Genomic DNA, 17,827 nt, shown 5'->3' with positions numbered 1-17,827 from the left:
TCAGGAGAATAATTTTAAAGGCAGTGGCTTTTAATTAGCAAAGAATTTACTTTTTGTGTGAGACATGAATAAAATGAGAATGAATTCATAAATAGATAGTAAAAGCAACTAAGATTTAAATGTTTGAATTTAATCATTATTTTCTCAAGACAGTTGTTTTTTTATCCCTTTTTTCTCTTAAGACAGTTTTTTAAATTTAATTTTTATTAATATTATTTTTTAACCTTCACCCAAGGATATGTTTATTGATTTTAGAGGGAAAGGTAAGGCAAGAGAGAGAAAGAAACATTGATCAGTTGCCTCCTGTATGCACTCTGACGAGGATTGAACCTACAACCTAGGCGTGTGCTCTGACTGGAAACCAAACCTGAAACCTTTTGGTGTGTGGAATGATGCTCCAACCCACTGAGCCATACCAGTCAGGGCAAGCAGATGAAATCTTAAATAAATTCTCTTTCCTTATTTGCTTATGAACTCTCCCCCTCCACCCCCATTTTTACCCATATCTTGCTTTTCCCCCCATTTTATCAATTTTACAGGACTTTAAAATACTTTTGAATTTTCATTTTTTAAATAATATTTTCTGTTAATGAAACTCTTAATAGTTTTTAGGAGAGAAGTGCTCAATGGCAGTGAGTAGTGGAAATAGCAGATATTTTAAAACATGGTTTCTTATACCAAGAATTTGAACCAAATTATACCAATTATTTGCCTGGACTAGTTGATAGGTTAGCATCCTGATTATACTGAAAGATGGTAAGTTGGAGATGAGGAAACCATACGTAGGTTAATACTGATTTGAAACTAATTACCATGACTGTATAATAATATATTGAATATATAAAAACATTTGTGTAACCACTAAAACTAACTTAGTAGAAAAATACTTAATTAATGAGTTACACTTTACCTAGACAAATGCTTTCTTTTTAAAAAAATATATATTTTATTGACTATGCCATTATATAATCAATAAATCAATCATTCAAAATCAATCATTCTAATTCCCCCCTTCATTCCCCTCCACCGTGCACACCCCCTCCCCCACCATTCCCCCCTTTAGTTTATGTCCATGTGTCTCAAGTTCTTTAGATTCTATATTTCCCCTACTATTCTTGCCCTCCCCCTTGTCTATTTTCTACCTATCATCTATGCTACTTATTTTCTGTACCTTCTTCCTCCTTCTCTTTCTCCCGCTCCCCTGTTGCTAACCCTCCATATGATCTCCATTTCTATGGTTCTGCTCCTGCTCTAGCTGTCCTGTTAGTTTGCTTTCGTTTTAGGTGTGGTTGATAATAACTGTGAGTTTGCTGTCCTTTCACTGTTCATATTTTGTATCTTCTTTTTCTTAGATAAGTCTCTTTAACATTTCATATAATAAGGGCTTGGTGATGATGAACTCCTTCAACTTGACCTTATCTGAGAAGCACTTTATCTGCCCTTCCATTCTAAATGAAAGCTTTCCTGGATAGAGCAATCTTGGCTGTAGGTCCTTGTCTTTCATGACTTGGAATACTTCTTTCCAGCCCCTTCTTGCCTGCAAGGTCTCTTTTGAGAAATCAGCTGACAGTCTGATGGGCCCTCCTTTGTAGGTGACTGTCCCCTTATCTCTTGCTGCTTCTAGGATTCTCTCCTTCATTTTAATCTTGGCTAATGTAATTATGATGTGCCTTGGTGTGTTCCTTCTTGGGTCTAACTTCTTTGGGACTCTCTGAGCTTCCTGGATTTCCTGGAAGTCTATTTCCTTTGCCAGATTGGGGAAGTTCTCCTTTATTATTTGGTCAGATACCTTTTCCACTTGTTGCTGTTCCTCTTTCCCTTCTGCTACCCCTATAATTTGGATGTTGGAACTTTAAAGATGCCTGGAGGTTCCTAAGCCTCTTTTTGAATTGTTTTTTCTTCATATTTTTCTGTTTGGTCATTTTTTTTCTTCCTGTTGGTCCGCTCCCTTGATTTGAGTCCCAGTTTTCTTTCCATCACTACTGGTTTCCTGTGTATCTCCCTTCATTTCACTTAGTTTAGCCTTCATTTGTTCCTCTAATTTGTGACTAAAATTGACCAGTTCTGTGAGCATCTTGATCACCAGTATTTTGAACTGTGCATCTGATAGGTTGGCTATTTCTTGGCCACTTAGAATTATAGGCTCTGGGGCTTTGAGCTATTCTTGAGTCATAATCTTTTGGTCTGTTCATACCTGTTAACATATGAGGAGCAGAGCCCTAGGTGTTCACCAGGGCGGATGCTGTATGTGTGGGCGGGGTCAGAGAGGGGCAAGGCTGGTCTCCTTTGCTGCTTCCTGCTGCTGGGGCCTGTGCTGTCTGTCTCACTGCTGGCTCCTTTTCGCTGGTTTATCTGCGCGAATGTGTGACCATAGTCAGTGTGCCGCCTTGCACCCTCACTGGGTCTGCCTGTTGCTACCCCACACCTGGGATCTGCCCACAGCTACCTATGCGCCTGGGTCAGAAGATCTTTCCTGTCCCAGAAAAGATCCTTTCATGTGGGCTCTCCTGCCCACATGAATGTGTGACTGCGGTCAGCCTGCCCCACACCCTCACTGGGTCCTCACTGCTACCCCAGCTGCCTGCATGCCTGGGGTCAGGGAATCTTTCCTGCCCGACCCTGCCCCGCTACTGGCTCCGCCCCTCTTACCGGTCGGGTTGAACGGTTCATTGTTGTCGGACTTGCGTATAGTTCAATTTTCTGTGTTTTGGCTGCGTTTTTGTTACTGAAACTTTGTTGACTTTAAACTTGGTTCTGAGAGGAGGTACAGTGTTTCCCCCCTATGTCTCCATCTCGGCGGAAGTCTGACAAATGCTTTCTTGATGAAAGGTCAGTGTATCCAACATTCAACTAGTCTGTATTGAGTGAGCTACTTAATTATGTGGTATAAATCACCTGAGACTCTGGAGGGGGGTGGTCAGATAGGTACCTTCCAGAACAGCTAGACCAACAGAACTTAACCTCTACCCACCACTACCATGGATGGATAACACACTAGCAGGCTTGAGTCAATTAATAATGGGCATTGGAATAGAATTTGGTTGATTATATATTCTAGCTGTCCATTTTACTCTAGTTCAGCTATTTTATGAAACTAATGTTATTAAGGATTACTTAAAAGAAGAAAATAAGTATGCATATAGTCTAAAATAGAAAAACAGATTTATTCTGCTTGAGTCCCAATTACTATGCATAGACTAGTGTGGACTCTTCATTGCTAACAACAATGTGAGCTTCTTCCTAGAAAATTCCTCTAACTTTTTTTTAATGAACTAAAACAAAAGATGTTACTAAATTCATTCAGTTGATTTTGTCTTGGTTTTTCCTACTATTTAATCTATCTTAATGTGTGTTTACTGAAAATACATACTATTCTTGAATATTTTGTAACCTAAATGTGTTCCCAAACCTTTTGGATAAACATATATGCACACAAAGCCTATTTCCAGTATACTGAAGCATTAGGAAATCTTGTCTATTGTCAAATGAGAGGTGACATTTGAAATGGAAAGGTTCTCTAGCATTTGATAATGCCAAAATCAAGAGTACCTTTGTTATAAAAAATAAAATAAAAGCTAGGCTTAAGTATGAGACATCAGTAGAAATGGTTTCCCCCTAGAGCCACTTGGTTTGTGTATTTAGCTTTTGTTCATTTCATCTCATTACATAATGACTTACCAGAAAATTAAATGATGAGAGTAACAGATTCTTGCTACATCAGCTTTTCAGACTGTGAAAGCAGTAAGTTTTGGATGGAATTATGGGGAAACATTGAAGAAAAAAGTGTAAAAAGGACAAAGCAAGGACCTCTGTTACCTGCCTATTTCATGGTTCTTATCTGTGGAAGCAACTCCTCTCACCTCAGATTTTTTTACTAGTCCAAAAGCTTACTAATTGGTATTGAAAATTAAGTTCTACTATCAGAATTTGAAACCATTCTTTTTTTTTTAGATTTTTTAATTTAATTATTGTTCAAGTACAGTTTTCTGTCTTTTACTCCCATCCCAGCCCACACCCCCAGTGCTCCCCACCTCCCTCCCATTTCCACACCCCTTAGTTGTTGTCCATGTGTCCTTTATACTAGTTCCTGTAAATCCTTCCCCCTTTTCCCCTGAAATTCCTTCCCCTCTTCCTTCTGGTCACTGTCCCCCTGTTCTCTATTCTTAATTTAACTTTTCTAGATTCCCAAGTGGCTTATGGTCTGTTTTGAGGAAATGACAACCATTCATTTATCATATTGAGTGCCTGCTATATGTGAGTGTGAAGAAAAACAGGAATGGGCCATTTTAAAATGCAGCCCAAGCAGCCATTCCAGAGGAAGCTGTCTTGCTCGTGCTGTTTCTTGAAACTGGAACTGTGGGCCAAACCATAACTGTCTTATAAACAGTTCTTGGGAAGGTCGGCAGGACTGTCTGATCACAAGGACTGATGATTATGCACCTTGTATCTGAAGATAGAGACAGTGTAGCCAATAGTAGCTCAGCTTGTCAGCACCAATAGGATTTTTCTTTTTTTTTATAACCCCCCCTTTTCTTTTTCTAATAAAAACTCCTTGCTTTCACCCTGTAATTAGGACCCTGAGTTTCTACTTAAAACTGCACTCCCAAAATTGTGATTCCTTGATCCCAAATATAAACTTGTCTCATTTTGGCTTTTAAAATTTAGGGTAACATTAGGCTTTGTGCTTGTTAAACGTTGTGGTTACACTGCCTGTGCTTGTTCTTTCTACAGCACTATTACTATGACATCCAACTAATTATCAATTGAAAAGACACTTTCAAATGTGTGGTAACATGTAAAATTTATCCATGTCCAGCCATGAGGATTTAAGAAAGCATTATTTTTTCTTTTTCATATGTCTCTTTTTAAGAAGGTAGACATAGTTAGATCTCTCCCAAACCTTTTTATTGCAAGGGGTGAATCTTGAGACCCCTGAAAATCTTTGGAGAGTCATGGTAAAATCTTGTTTTTAAAATGCGTACAGAATATAAGGCTCTGCATGAGTCAGCAACTCAGTACTATTGACATTTTGTAACTGATTCTTCAGTTTCTGTCAATCCTATTCTAATAGCAGCCTGTCAATAAACTAAAACACAGAGAATGTATCTGCATTGAACTCTTAAAGGGTTAACCCATCTTTTTATGTTAGGCTTATCCCATCAGGTTTTCATATAAGTGGTCCTATGCTTAGATACTATTAAAATGTCTAGGGAATCACTTGGAAATGTTCAGAGTGTATTTTAGATGCTACTGTAAAATTCGTATAAGGCATTTACATTGGTTTATCAGTGTTGAGTTATTTTGATGATGTATTATTTTTATATTTGTTAAATCTAGTTAGCTAGTTTATATGTGATTTTTTTAAAAAGGATAGCCCTTGTTCCACTTCATCTCTAGTATTTAAACTAAAATATGGAGTCATAATCTTTTTTTTAAAAGATTTTATTTATTTATTTATCTTTAGCGGGGAAGGAGAGAGAGAGAAACATCAATATATGGTTGCCTTTCATGCATCCCCTGCTGGGAGTTGGCCTGCAGGGAACCAGCCTGCAACCCAGGCATGTGCCCTGACTGGGAATCGAACCGCGATCCTCTGGTTCACAGGCCCGTCGTGCTCAATCCACTGAGCTACACCAGCCAGGGCCTTGGAGTCATAATCTTTATGTGAAAGTATACCAAAGTCTCAGATATTTAGATTTATTTGTCTTATCAAGTGAAAATTTAAAACATTTCACTTAATCAGTTCTTTTCAAACTCTCAGTTAATGTGTTAATTTTTAAACATGACCGGCAAATCTCCCTATTTAGAAGAAATCCTGCTCATATTTATTGCCATTAGCTGAGATAGTTATTTTAAGACACTTGGTAGAGGCAAATATTTTTGCCTTTTTCAATAGTTACAAGGTTTGTAAGGTTACAAACCTTACAAGGTTTCAATAGTTACCCTGTAAGGTCCTTTCCAACTAAACATTTTATGTTTCAGGATTATCCTGACATAGTCAAAATGGTAAAGGCTATAGATCTGTAGTCTTGAGCTTTAAAAACCAAAATATATATTCCATGAAAAGCTATTTTCTTTTGATGATAAATTAGAAAAGTAGTTAGCTGAGTGAAGAAACAAACTCATTGTATTTATGATACTCAATGGAAATTCACTGACCATTTCTTAAATTAGGAAGAATGCTCTTTATCTAAAAATAGCTGAAAGAATAGAGAAAATCAAGAAGCTGGATTTGCTCCCTGCTATATCTCCATTCTTCCTCTTAAATAATTTAGTTGGATGGATGCCAGGGAGGAGGGAGGCTCCATGGGCTCTATGTATTTCAAATAATTCTGAACATAAGATATTTTCAAGTGTTTATGAGCCTTTCAGAGTATTGTCCTGTGAAAGGACAATATTGTCCTTATCAATTCAGCACACAGAAATAATGATAAATTGAGAATGAGAAGCATTGGTAATACATAGACCCAGAGTGTGTCCTTCCAATATGAGATTATTAAAAATGAAGCTTGGAATTCTCTAATATTTCTTTTCTTTTTTTTGTTAAGTTGCTATAGCTCAAGGTGGAACAATCCAGATTTCTAAACCAGGATCTGATGTTGTTCAGGGACTGCAGGCATTAACAGTGACAAATTCAGGAGCTCCTCCACCAGGTGCTACAATTGTGCAGTACACAGCACAGGCAGCTGACGGCACACAGCAGTTCTTTGTCCCAGGCAGCCAGGTGGTTGTCCAAGGTATAGTTTATTAACCTGATGCATTTAGAGTACCTGTGGGTTACTACAGCACACAACTCAGTGGTGGTTTTATGGTGTTCTGAAATATACAGGAGGTGGATGGGGGGCCCTTAAAGGCTTCTTATAATAATAAGAAGAAATATTTTAGTATATTAAACAAGTTAAATACATTACTTGATTTTTATTTTTTATCAGGTTTTATTGGCTGTAAAGAAAAGTTAAATTCAGAGTAGCATGATGAAAAAAGGAGCTGAAAACATAAGTGAATTGTTTAATTATGTAAATGATCTTTTATTTGAGAGGATTATAAATGTTGTATCTAAATTATGTTTATCACCTAGTTTATGAAGATTGAAGTAGCCAGTCTGCGATGCACTGACATTGGATTTTTCCCCAGCTGCTACACTCAAGTACTATATAGACATCTTATTTCAAAACAGTTGATTTTTTTTCTTTAGACCATTCATAGTATGTTTGAAACCTGGGGTGCCCATTCTACCTCTTACAGAAGCTGATAGTAGTAAAATGAAGGAGTTGGAATGTAGTCCTAAGCTTAGTGGAACCTACGCTTTCAGTTAAATTTGATTTGTGCATTATTTTAATTTTATTCAGTTGTGCTTATAATAACTATAATGTGTTTATTAGAACTTTCAAAATTCTGCTTTTTTAACTTTATTATTCTTGGACCATGTGCTGAGGACCTATGATATAGCACTAATTTTAAGGGGAGTAATATCAGTTCCTTTAGTTTGAAAGTCTTCCAAGTATGGACAAATGCAGATATAATTGATAAATCTCTTGTTAATAAGCTTTCCTCCTAGGTATTTTGGAGGTGAATGTGGACTGTAATAAAGGTATATGAAGAACTGTACTGGTAGCATTTATGGAGTGAAAAAATTTCATAGTACTTACCCCAAACTCTAATGCTTTCTTTTAAATGTATATTAAAACCACCCATTAGAGATGATTTATGGTGTGTTTATGGTGGAATTACATCCTGATAAACCTGGCATAAATTGAAAATGTAGTGAGTTGAAAATGCATTTAAGACACCTAACCTACCAAACGCCATAGCTTAGCCGAACCTGCCTTACGCATGCTTGGTTGGGCCCAGTCATGCCACACAGTGAACACCATAGAGCTTGGGCTGTTGCCCCTTGTGATTGCCTGGCTGACCGGGGGCTGCAGCTCACTGCACCTGCCCAGAGTCAGAACACAGGATCAGACCTCATATCACTAGCCCTGGAAAACATCAAAATTCAAAATTCCAACTGCAGTTTCTATTGAATGGGTATAGCTTTTTAACCACTGTAAACTCAAATATTGTAAGGCAAACCATCTTAAGTCAGGGACTGTATGTATTCCTCATACTCATGAAACCTCTCTATATAAATGAATAACCATAAAGAATCATCATTTCTAATCTGTTAAACATAGAAAGTCCACCACAGACTTCATACTTGGACAGTGAGTGCTTTTTAATTGATACCGTAACAATGAGTTTTGCATAGGTAACACGCAAGTGTTGTGATTCTGAGGTTTACTTAAGAACTATTTTCTTCCCTCAGTCACAAAGATATCTTCTACAAAAATTCTGTTAGCATCATAGTTTTTACCTTTTACATTTAGGACCTTAATTCACCTGAGGTTCACCTCTATGCATAGTATTAGGCAGGAGTATGGAGCTGTTTATGAGGCAGTCTTAATTACACAGTAGGTTCTCGTGTACTTGGATCTGTCTCAGAACTCTGTTATCTCACAGAACAAGTTCATCTTTTTTTGTCTTTTTTTTTAAGTTAGATTTAGCTTTTGTAAACCATTATTCTTTCCTGTGTATTTGGAATAAATTTGAGTTTCTAAATAATAATAATATAAAACCAATGATGAGATTGAATTTAATTTATAGATTAATTTAGAAAGAACTAAAGTCTTTTTATTGCAATGTAATTGACATATAACATGATATTAATTTTAGGTGTACAACATAACGATTTGACATTTGTGTAAGTCACAATAAATGATCACCACAATAGGTCTAGTTAACATCTATCCCCACAAATAGTTACAAATTTCTGTGTCTTGTGATGAGAACTTTTAAGATCTATTCTTCAGCAATTTTATAATATACATGCAGTATTATTTACTATAGTCACATTTCCCAGATTTTGTTGCTCTCTTGAAGGATACCTTTCTATTACATTTTCTAGTTGCTGTTGGTGTGGAGAAATATGACTGATTTTTTAAAAAGTATCTTCTGACTATTAACTCTTGAAGCTCTAATTACTTCCAATAATATGCTGGTTCTTTGTGACTCTATCTCTGATACTATGTGAATATTTATATCAAACACAAATAAGATGTTTTGTTTTTTCCCTTCAGATCTTTTATTCCTCTTGTTTTCTTTTTCTCCTTGTCTTGCCTCTTCTCCTTTTCCTTTTCTTTTTCTTTTTCAAAATAACGATGGCCAGGAGTTCTAGTTTGGCAATAAACAGAGCTGGTTGGTGGGCGTTCTTCTCTTACTCTCTATTCTATTGAAAGGTCACAGCAATTTCTTTTTGAGATCTCGTTTTTTCTCTTGATTGAATCCCTCAGCAGTATTTAGCACTGTTGACCTGTGCTTCCTTCACTTCCCTGATACTGCATTCTTTCCATTTTTTTTTCTGTCTCTCCAGCCTCTCTTTCAGGCTCTTTTATTGGTCTAAGCTCCCTCCACCCATCTCTAAGTATTAGTGGTGTTCTTCAGGATTGCATCCTGGGCCTTCTTCCATCTGACTTGGGTACTGTCCCTAGATGAACTCATGCCTGCCCATGGCTCCAGTTCACTGTGACTCTGCCCCTGATTCCAGTCGGCTATGAACATATTCCTCATACATCTTGACTTCTTAAATAGAAAACTCCCCATCCATTTCATGGCCCCACTTCTCCTTTGTTTACTCTACTTCAGTAATGGATTCTCCCATCCTGTTGGTTCAGTTCAGAAACCTGGGTGTCATGTCTTACTCTCTCTTGCCTTCTCCATTCATTCTTACTCCACCCCCACCATAATTTTGGTTCCAGCTGCTGTCCCCTCTCACCTGGATTCCTGCAGCAGATGCGGGCCTGCCAGGTGCCTGGCCTCAAGCTGGTAGCTCTGGAGCAGCATCCTCAGTTTCCTGATCATGCAGGGAACAGCATATCCCTTCTTGGCTCATTTTTTAGGAAATTCTCCTTGAAAGTTCAGCTAGGCTCTCTTTCTTTATTCCTCCCAACGATTCTGGGAGCTAATAGTTCTTAAAAACAAAAGTCTGTGTCTTGAGCATTCCCTTTCTTTTTTATACTCTCAATTCTGCAGTTCACAGTGGTAATTCTGAAATTCACATATCATGTCAGCCTCCACTCAAAACCCTTCAATGGATGAATGCCTCTTACTTGTTGGACAGAGGCAGAATCCTTAACATGGCCCAGCCTCTGCTTGATCTGGGCCTTACTTCCTCCTTCTCACTTCTCTCTCTTAATGCTGGATTTCTTTCATTTCCTGTCATGTGTTGTGCCTGCTCTCATATACCGCCTTTACACACCGCTGTTTACCCTGAAACATTGTTCATGTTTCATCTTGGATAGCACTTCCCCCAGAAAGCCTTCCCTGACCTCCACAACTGGCTTAGGTCACCTCTTGCAGCTTCTGCTGCACGTTCTCAGAGCACGTATCACTGAATTGTGACTCTCGGGGTCCTGCCTAGATGGCAACTTCTTCTTGGACAGGGATTCTTAGTCCCTAGGATTGTCCCTGGCATAAGATAAGTGGGTTCAGTGACCACTTACTGAATGAAAGTAAAATACACTTCCTCTAGTGAAAATGTTACTAGTTCTGTGTGCTGATTAACTGAGTTTTTTTGGTGCATAGAATTTATTAAAACTTTCTAATAGTAGTCAGCCAAACAATCAACTTCCCTCTTTCCTTTTTTACACTTCTTTTACACTAATATTTATTGGGCACCTAAGTGCCAACTTAAATAAATGTTGAGAATAATTTGAACTTTCTAAAATGTGAATAAAACCAACTAGTAGTCTTAGATCCAAACTCTTAGGTGTGGATGCAATGACAAGATATTTGTACATAGCCACTGATGGGGTTGATGTCTAAGGTGCTCCCCAGATGTTCTTACACATTACCAGGATGTCTTCAGTTTATATGTTCTGGAGAATTAGTGGAAACGCTGGTTTTCCCTGATGTTTCTCCTCCTAGGCATCTGAGTGTCCCTGGTTTTACGAGAAGATGCTTCTTTGAATAAGGCAAAAATGTGGTGAGATGTTGTCTCATTGACTTAAGGTCAGCTTGAATTCTAATCATAAAAGGGAATGGGTTTTTTACAACCCACTGATGAAAGTAAAAGGTCTCAGGGACATGTCACTTACTTTGGCGTCCTCAAGATGCCAATCATTTTTCCCCAGGCTATGGTCCATGATACTGTTGAACAGCTCCAATTTTGTGTTCAACCTTGAACTACAAAATTTACAGTGATCCAGCTCTTCCTGTGTCAAATCTTCATTAAGTAATCTAAATAAATTCAGACATACTTTCTTAAATGGACATATTTTTTAAATTTATGAATAGTAATTGCGATTTATTTCTGAATTTTTAAAAAGTCACAAAATTCTTTTCAAGAGATTTTAATTTAGTAAAATGATGTGTTACATTGAGCCACATGTAACTGCTGCTTTTGTAGGCCAGAAAGGTCAGATATGAGCAAGTCCATATGGTTAAATCTAATATTTATGGAACAGTGCTAAATTATACTGGTACATTTGAATATTTAAAATTTTCATATATATGTCTCTTCAGTGAAATTAGCAAATTCTATATTACCTTAGGAACAGCTGGATTTTCTGGTGTAATAAATAGAAATGTATTGTAAGTAAACAAAGGTGGCTAGGTAATTTTTACTTGGAGAAACTAGAAGTGTCTATGAAATACATTTCTGTTTACCATATTTTGCCATGTATAACACACAGGGTTTTTTGCCCAAATTTTTTGTGGGAGAGTAAGGATGTGTATTTATAATGTTACAGTACTAATTCTGTAACTACATAAGTGTTTTTCATTCTTTTCAAAATTTCTTGTACCTCATATGTGTTCTTGTGTTTTGCAGTTATTCATGCCATAAATTTTTTGTACTATAATATGTCCAAAAACAAATGCTAGAATTTCTTTTTTAAGTATATTTTATTGATTATGCCATTACAGTTGTCCCATTCCCCCCTTATTTCCTCTCCACCCTGAACTCCCCCTCCCTCTCCCCCATCATTCCCCACCTTTAGTTTATGACCACGTGTCTCAAGTTCTTTAGATTCTATATTTCCCCCACTATTGTTGCCCTCCCCCTGTCTATTTTCTCCCCACCATCTGTGCTACTTATTCTCTGTACCTTTTTCCCCCTTCTCCTCCTCCCACTCCACTGTTGCTAATCCTCCATGTGATCTCCATTTCTATGGTTCCACTCCTGATCTAGCTGTCCTCTTAGTTTGCTTTTGTTTTCAGCTGTAGTTGTTAATAACTGAGAGTTTGCTGTCCTTTCACTGTTCATATTTTGTATCTTCTTTTTCTTAGATAAGTCTCTTTAACATTTCATATAATAAGGGCTTGGTGATGATGAACTCCTTCAACTTGACCTTATCTGAGAAGCACTTTATCTGCCCCTCCATTCTAAATGAAAGCTTTGCTGGATAGAGCAATCTTGGATGTAGGTCTTTGAATTTCATGACTTGGAATACTTTCCAGCACCTTCTTGCCTGAAAGGTCTCTTTTGAGAAATCAGCTGACAGTCTGATGGGCACTCCTTTGTAGGTGACTGTCCCCTTATTTCTTGCTGCTTCTAGGATTCTCTTCTCCATTTTAATCTTGGCTAATGTGATTATGATGTGCCTTGGTGTGTTCCTTCTTGGGTCCAACTTCTGTGGGACTCTCTGAGCTTCCTGGACTTCCTGGAAGTCTATTTCCTTTGCCAGATTGGGGAAATTCTCCTTTATTATTTGTCCAAATAAGTTTTCCACTTGTTGCTGTTCCTCTTCCCCTTCTGGTACCCCTATAATTCAGATGTTGGAACGTTTAAAGATGTCCTGGAGGTTCCTAAGCCTCTCCTCATTTTTTTGAATTCTTGTTTCTTCCTTCTTTTCTGTTTGGTACTTTTTTTCTTCCTTTTGGTCCACTCCATTGATTTGAGTCCCAGTTTCCTTTCCATCACTATTGGTTTCTTGTGCATTTCCCTTCATTTCAATTAGTTTAGCCTTCATTTGTTCCTCTAATTTGTGACTAAAATCAAACAATTCTGTGAGGATCCTGATCACCAGTATTTTGAACTGTGCATCTGAAAGGTTGGCTATTTCTTGGTTGCTTAGAATTATAGGCTCTGCGGCTTTGAGTTCTTCTTGAGCCATAATATTTTGGTCTGTTCACACCTGTTATGTATGAGAGGCGGAGTCTTAGGTGTTCACCAGGGCGGGGTGACCCAGTTGGTGGGTTGTGATGCTGTATGTGGGGGCAGGGTCAGAGAGGGGCAATGGCATTTGTTCCACTCTCTCTCAGATTTTGGTCCCCTCTCCTGCTTCCTGCAAGCAAACTAGGCCCCCTGGTGCTGGCAACGGGTGTGTGGGCCTGTGCACCCTCCAGGATCCTGTGGGTCTCTCCCACAAATGGGAGAGACCCACCAACTTTTCTCTGTGAGCCTGGGAGCTTCTCCTGGCACCTCGAGCCCAAAAGTTTTTCCAATTGGTGCTTTTAGGCTTTAACTCCCATCACTGGGGTACTAGCCTGCGTGGTCTGTCTCACTGCTTGCTCCTTTGCCTGGTTGATCTGAGTGTGAATGTGTGACTGCGGTCAGCCAGCCACCTTGCTCCCCCACTGGGTCTGCCCATTGCCACCCCACACCTGGGATCTGCCACCTGCCACCTGTGTGCCTGGGTTGGTCTGGCCACTTTTTCCTGCTCGGCTGTGCTCCACCAGCCACTGACTCTGCCCCTCTTACCAGTCTGGCTGAATGGTTTGTTGTTGTTGTCGGACTTCCATATAGTTCAATTTTCTGTGTTTTGGTTGCATTTTTGTTAGTAAAACTTTGTTGTCTTTAAACTTGGTTGTGCAAGGAGGTGCAGTGTTTCCACCTACACCTCCATCTTGGCCAGCAGTCTCACAAAAGTTTTGAGAAAAATGATAACTCAAGATAGTTTTAAAAACAATTTTATACAAGTGTTATTTGCTCAAGACAATGGAATGTTCCTGTTTAGGAGAAGGAGCTGAGATCCACTAACTGAAGATGTAAATTGTGAGCAAGCTGTTTACAACTTTCAATTCTTTTTGAACTCAAATGCAAGTCAGTAGTGGGTTAGAAATACGACACCACTCAATAAACAGAGTTGCAACAACATAATGAACACTGGTGACTAAGTCAGGAGCACTATCTATAACTAAGGAAATTGAACCACGGAAAGAACTGAGATTTTCAGACATGCGCTTCCCTGACGTGCGCTTCCCTAACCATACACTGAGGGCGCCAGGAGCAGCAGATCCTGCAGAGCAACGGGGTGAGCGAGGGCCGGATAAGCGAGGGCGTCTGACCCAACCCGGATGGAGCCCACGCACAGGCGGACCTGGGAGTGGTGCAGGGCTCCTGGGATCTGCCTACACTTGTTGGGGGGTGGGGGCACAGTGCTGGCTTCCTACAGCAGATACTTACCCGCAGAGAAATGCTGAAGTGAGGATCAGAAGTCAAGCTACCCAGTCCAAGAGCTCCAAGGAGACAGGCAAGCAGTGAGCTAATTAACAACCTCAAGCTGTCAGCAGCGCTTAACAGAGTGGAAGGGAACTGGCTCAGTGACAGTGTGGCTCGTGACTGACGTCAATGTGCAACCTGCTTGGAGTTTAACTTTTCCACTTCCAAATAGCCAACCTTTCAGATGCACAGGAAATGCAATGATGTCAGCCCTTTGAACTCCATTAGGGTGGAACAGACCATTTTAGACACTGGAACAAAGAAAGGAGTAGGCACACAAACATCCCAACACTCCGGTCTACTTTAGAGCTACATTTGTATACAGCAATGAAATTGGAAGCTTAATTTTTTGCAACTTGAACAGTATGTATGTTTCACTTGCAGCTGCACTGGATATGCAACAGGTTGCCTATGAAGCAACAGCTTATTTTAGCAGGGATGGGGTGAGGGTAGGGAGCTGGGAGGGGAGAGACAGAAACTGTCTTGATCAAGTAAGCGATATACACTGAGCAAAGAACCAATTCCACTAAGATGCCTTAAAGTGTGCTGAATAGATATAAAACTCCTCAGCTACTAGAAAAATAGTATTTTTGATATGCTCATAGGTCCCTAAATAAGTTTGCAAAACTTCAAAAACAATTTCACAGAATTAAATCTTTCTCTGAAGTTCTTACCTGTTTCATCTCCAGTCACAGCCATGACAAGCTTCTGCATACAGACCTCCTTGCTCTTCCTTTCACAGGCCAACACAGAGTGTTCTGACTAGCAAACGTGCAGTTGTAAGTGGCAGTGCTGACCTCACAATGACATCACTAGCCTATCACTGCCATTAATTTGCTTTGTCACAGACAAGCTCTCCAAAACCAAAGCACTATGAAAGCCCTGCAATAAACCATCAAATCCTTGTTTCTCATTTTTACAAAAAAAAACCTCTTGAGAAGGGCTCTTTTTTTCTTATGAGGCTATTTCATTATTATTATTCTGTCCAAGGTTTCTAAGTAAGGGGCCATATGCCCTATAGACTTTTCATTAAGTTGGGAGAGAAAAATAATGTTGGAGATTTAAAAAATAACTGACAGTCAGCCCAGAGAGATGCTGTGAAGCACTGTATTTTGCCATGTATAATGTGCTCGCACGTTTTTGGTCCAGACTTTCAGGAAAAAAATATTTTGTAATCAAATTTTTAATTAATTAATTAATTTATATTTAGATACTTGGTTTTTGTATTATAAAGAAATTCTAACTTCCGGCCAAGATGGAGGCATAGGTGGAAACACTGTGCCTCCTCCCACAATTTTTTTAAAATATTTTATTTATTTATCTTTAGAGAGGAAGGGAAGAAGAGAAGGAGAGAAACATCAATGTATGGTTGCCTCTCGTGAGTCCCCTGCCGGGAACTGGCCTGCAACCCAGGCATGTGCCCTGACTGGGAATCGAACCTCGATTGTGTAGTTCACAGGCCCGAGCTCAATCCACTGAGCTACACCAGCCAGGGCCCACAATTAAGTTTAAAGACAACGAAGTTTTAGTAACAAAAACACAGGCAAAACACAGAAAATTGAACTGTACGGAAACCCGACAACAACGAACCATTCAGCCAGACCTGTAAGAGGGGTGGAGTCAGCGGCAGAGCTGGGTCGGGCAAGAAAGATCGTTGCGTACCAACCCAGGAGCATAGGCAGCAGTGTTTGGCAGATCCCAGGCCTGGGGTGGTAATGGGCAGACCCAGTGAGGGCGCAGGGTGGCTGGCTGACTATGGTCACACATTCATGCGCAGATAAACCAAGCGAAGGAACAAACAGGGAGACAGACCACTCAAGCCAGGGCCCCAGTGATGGGAATTAGAGCCTGAAAGCACCAACTGGAAAGACTTTCAGGATCAAGGTGCTGGGAAAGGCTCCCAGGCTCACAGAGAGGTCGTTGGAGAGACCCACAGGGTACTTGAGGGTGCACAGGCCCACACACCCAGGAAATCAGAACCAGAAGGGCCCAATTTGCTTGTGGGAAGCCACACAGGGGACAGAAATCTGAGAGAAAGAGGAGCAAAGCGCCATTTTTTTTCCCTCTCTGACCATGCCCCCACATACGGCTTCACAACCCAGCAACTGGGTCACCCCGCCCTGGTGAACACCTAAGACTCCGCCCCTCAAACATAACAGGTATGAACAGACCAAAATATTATGGCTCAAGAAGAACTCAAAGCCGCAGAGCCTATAATTCTAAGCAACCAAGAAATAGCCAACCTTTCAGATGCACAGTTCAAAATACTGGTGATCAGGATCCTCACAGAATTGTTTGATTTTAGTCACAAATTAGAGGAACAAATGAAGGCTAAACTAATTGAAATGAAGGGAAATGCACAAGAAACCAATAGTGATGGAAAGGAAACTGGGACTCAAATCAATGGAGTGGACCAAAAGGAAGAAAAAAAGTACCAAACAGAAAAGAAGGAAGAAACAAGAATTCAAAAAAATGAGGAGAGGCTTAGGAACCTCCAGGACATCTTTAAACGTTCCAACATCTGAATTATAGGGGTACCAGAAGGGGAAGAGGAACAGCAACAAGTGGAAAACTTATTTGGACAAATAATAAAGGAGAATTTCCCCAATCTGGCAAAGGAAATAGACTTCCAGGAAGTCCAGGAAGCTCAGAGAGTCCCACAGAAGTTGGACCCAAGAAGGAACACACCAAGGCACATCATAATCACATTAGCCAAGATTAAAATGGAGAAGAGAATCCTAGAAGCAGCAAGAAATAAGGGGACAGTCACCTACAAAGGAGTGCCCATCAGACTGTCAGCTGATTTCTCAAAAGAGACCTTTCAGGCAAGAAGGTGCTGGAAAGTATTCCAAGTCATGAAATTCAAAGACCTACATCCAAGATTGCTCTATCCAGCAAAGCTTTCATTTAGAATGGAGGGGCAGATAAAGTGCTTCTCAGATAAGGTCAAGTTGAAGGAGTTCATCATCACCAAGCCCTTATTATATGAAATGTTAAAGAGACTTATCTAAGAAAAAGAAGATACAAAATATGAACAGTGAAAGGACAGCAAACTCTCAGTTATTAACAACTACAGCTGAAAACAAAAGCAAACTAAGAGGACAGCTAGATCAGGAGTGGAACCATAGAAATGGAGATCACATGGAGGATTAGCAACAGTGGAGTGGGAGGAGGAGAAGGGGGAAAAAGGTACAGAGAATAAGTAGCACAGATGGTGGGGAGAAAATAGACAGGGGAAGGGCCAGAATAGTATGGGGAATATAGAATCTAAAGAACTTGAGACACATGGACATAAACTAAAGGGGGGGGGAATGGTGGGGGAAGAGTGTGCAGGGTGGAAGGGAATGA

General features: G+C 39.6%; 1 protein-coding gene across 3 annotated transcripts in view; it reads left to right on the top strand.

Annotated features, from left to right (window-relative positions):
* Positions 1 to 17,827, top strand: part of CREM (cAMP responsive element modulator) — a 64,012-nt gene that overhangs the window by 10,768 nt on the left and 35,417 nt on the right. For 2 of the 3 annotated variants that reach the window (XM_037037804.1, XM_037037803.1), the window contains exon 4: positions 6,549 to 6,737. The exons of the other annotated variant lie outside the window; for it this stretch is intronic. In XM_037037804.1, coding sequence (XP_036893699.1) covers positions 6,549 to 6,737 — 189 coding nt within the window. The remainder of the gene's footprint in view (positions 1 to 6,548; positions 6,738 to 17,827) is intronic. 3 annotated transcript variants of the gene reach the window in all.

The sequence above is a fragment of the Sturnira hondurensis genome, unplaced genomic scaffold (assembly GCF_014824575.4).
Source record: "Sturnira hondurensis isolate 20B ecotype Veracruz unplaced genomic scaffold, ASM1482457v3 Scaffold0023456, whole genome shotgun sequence".
In the NCBI taxonomy this organism is placed as follows: domain Eukaryota; kingdom Metazoa; phylum Chordata; class Mammalia; order Chiroptera; family Phyllostomidae; genus Sturnira; species Sturnira hondurensis.
The sequence above is the reverse complement of the archived record's forward strand: the minus strand, read 5'-3'. Positions and strand labels throughout refer to the sequence as shown.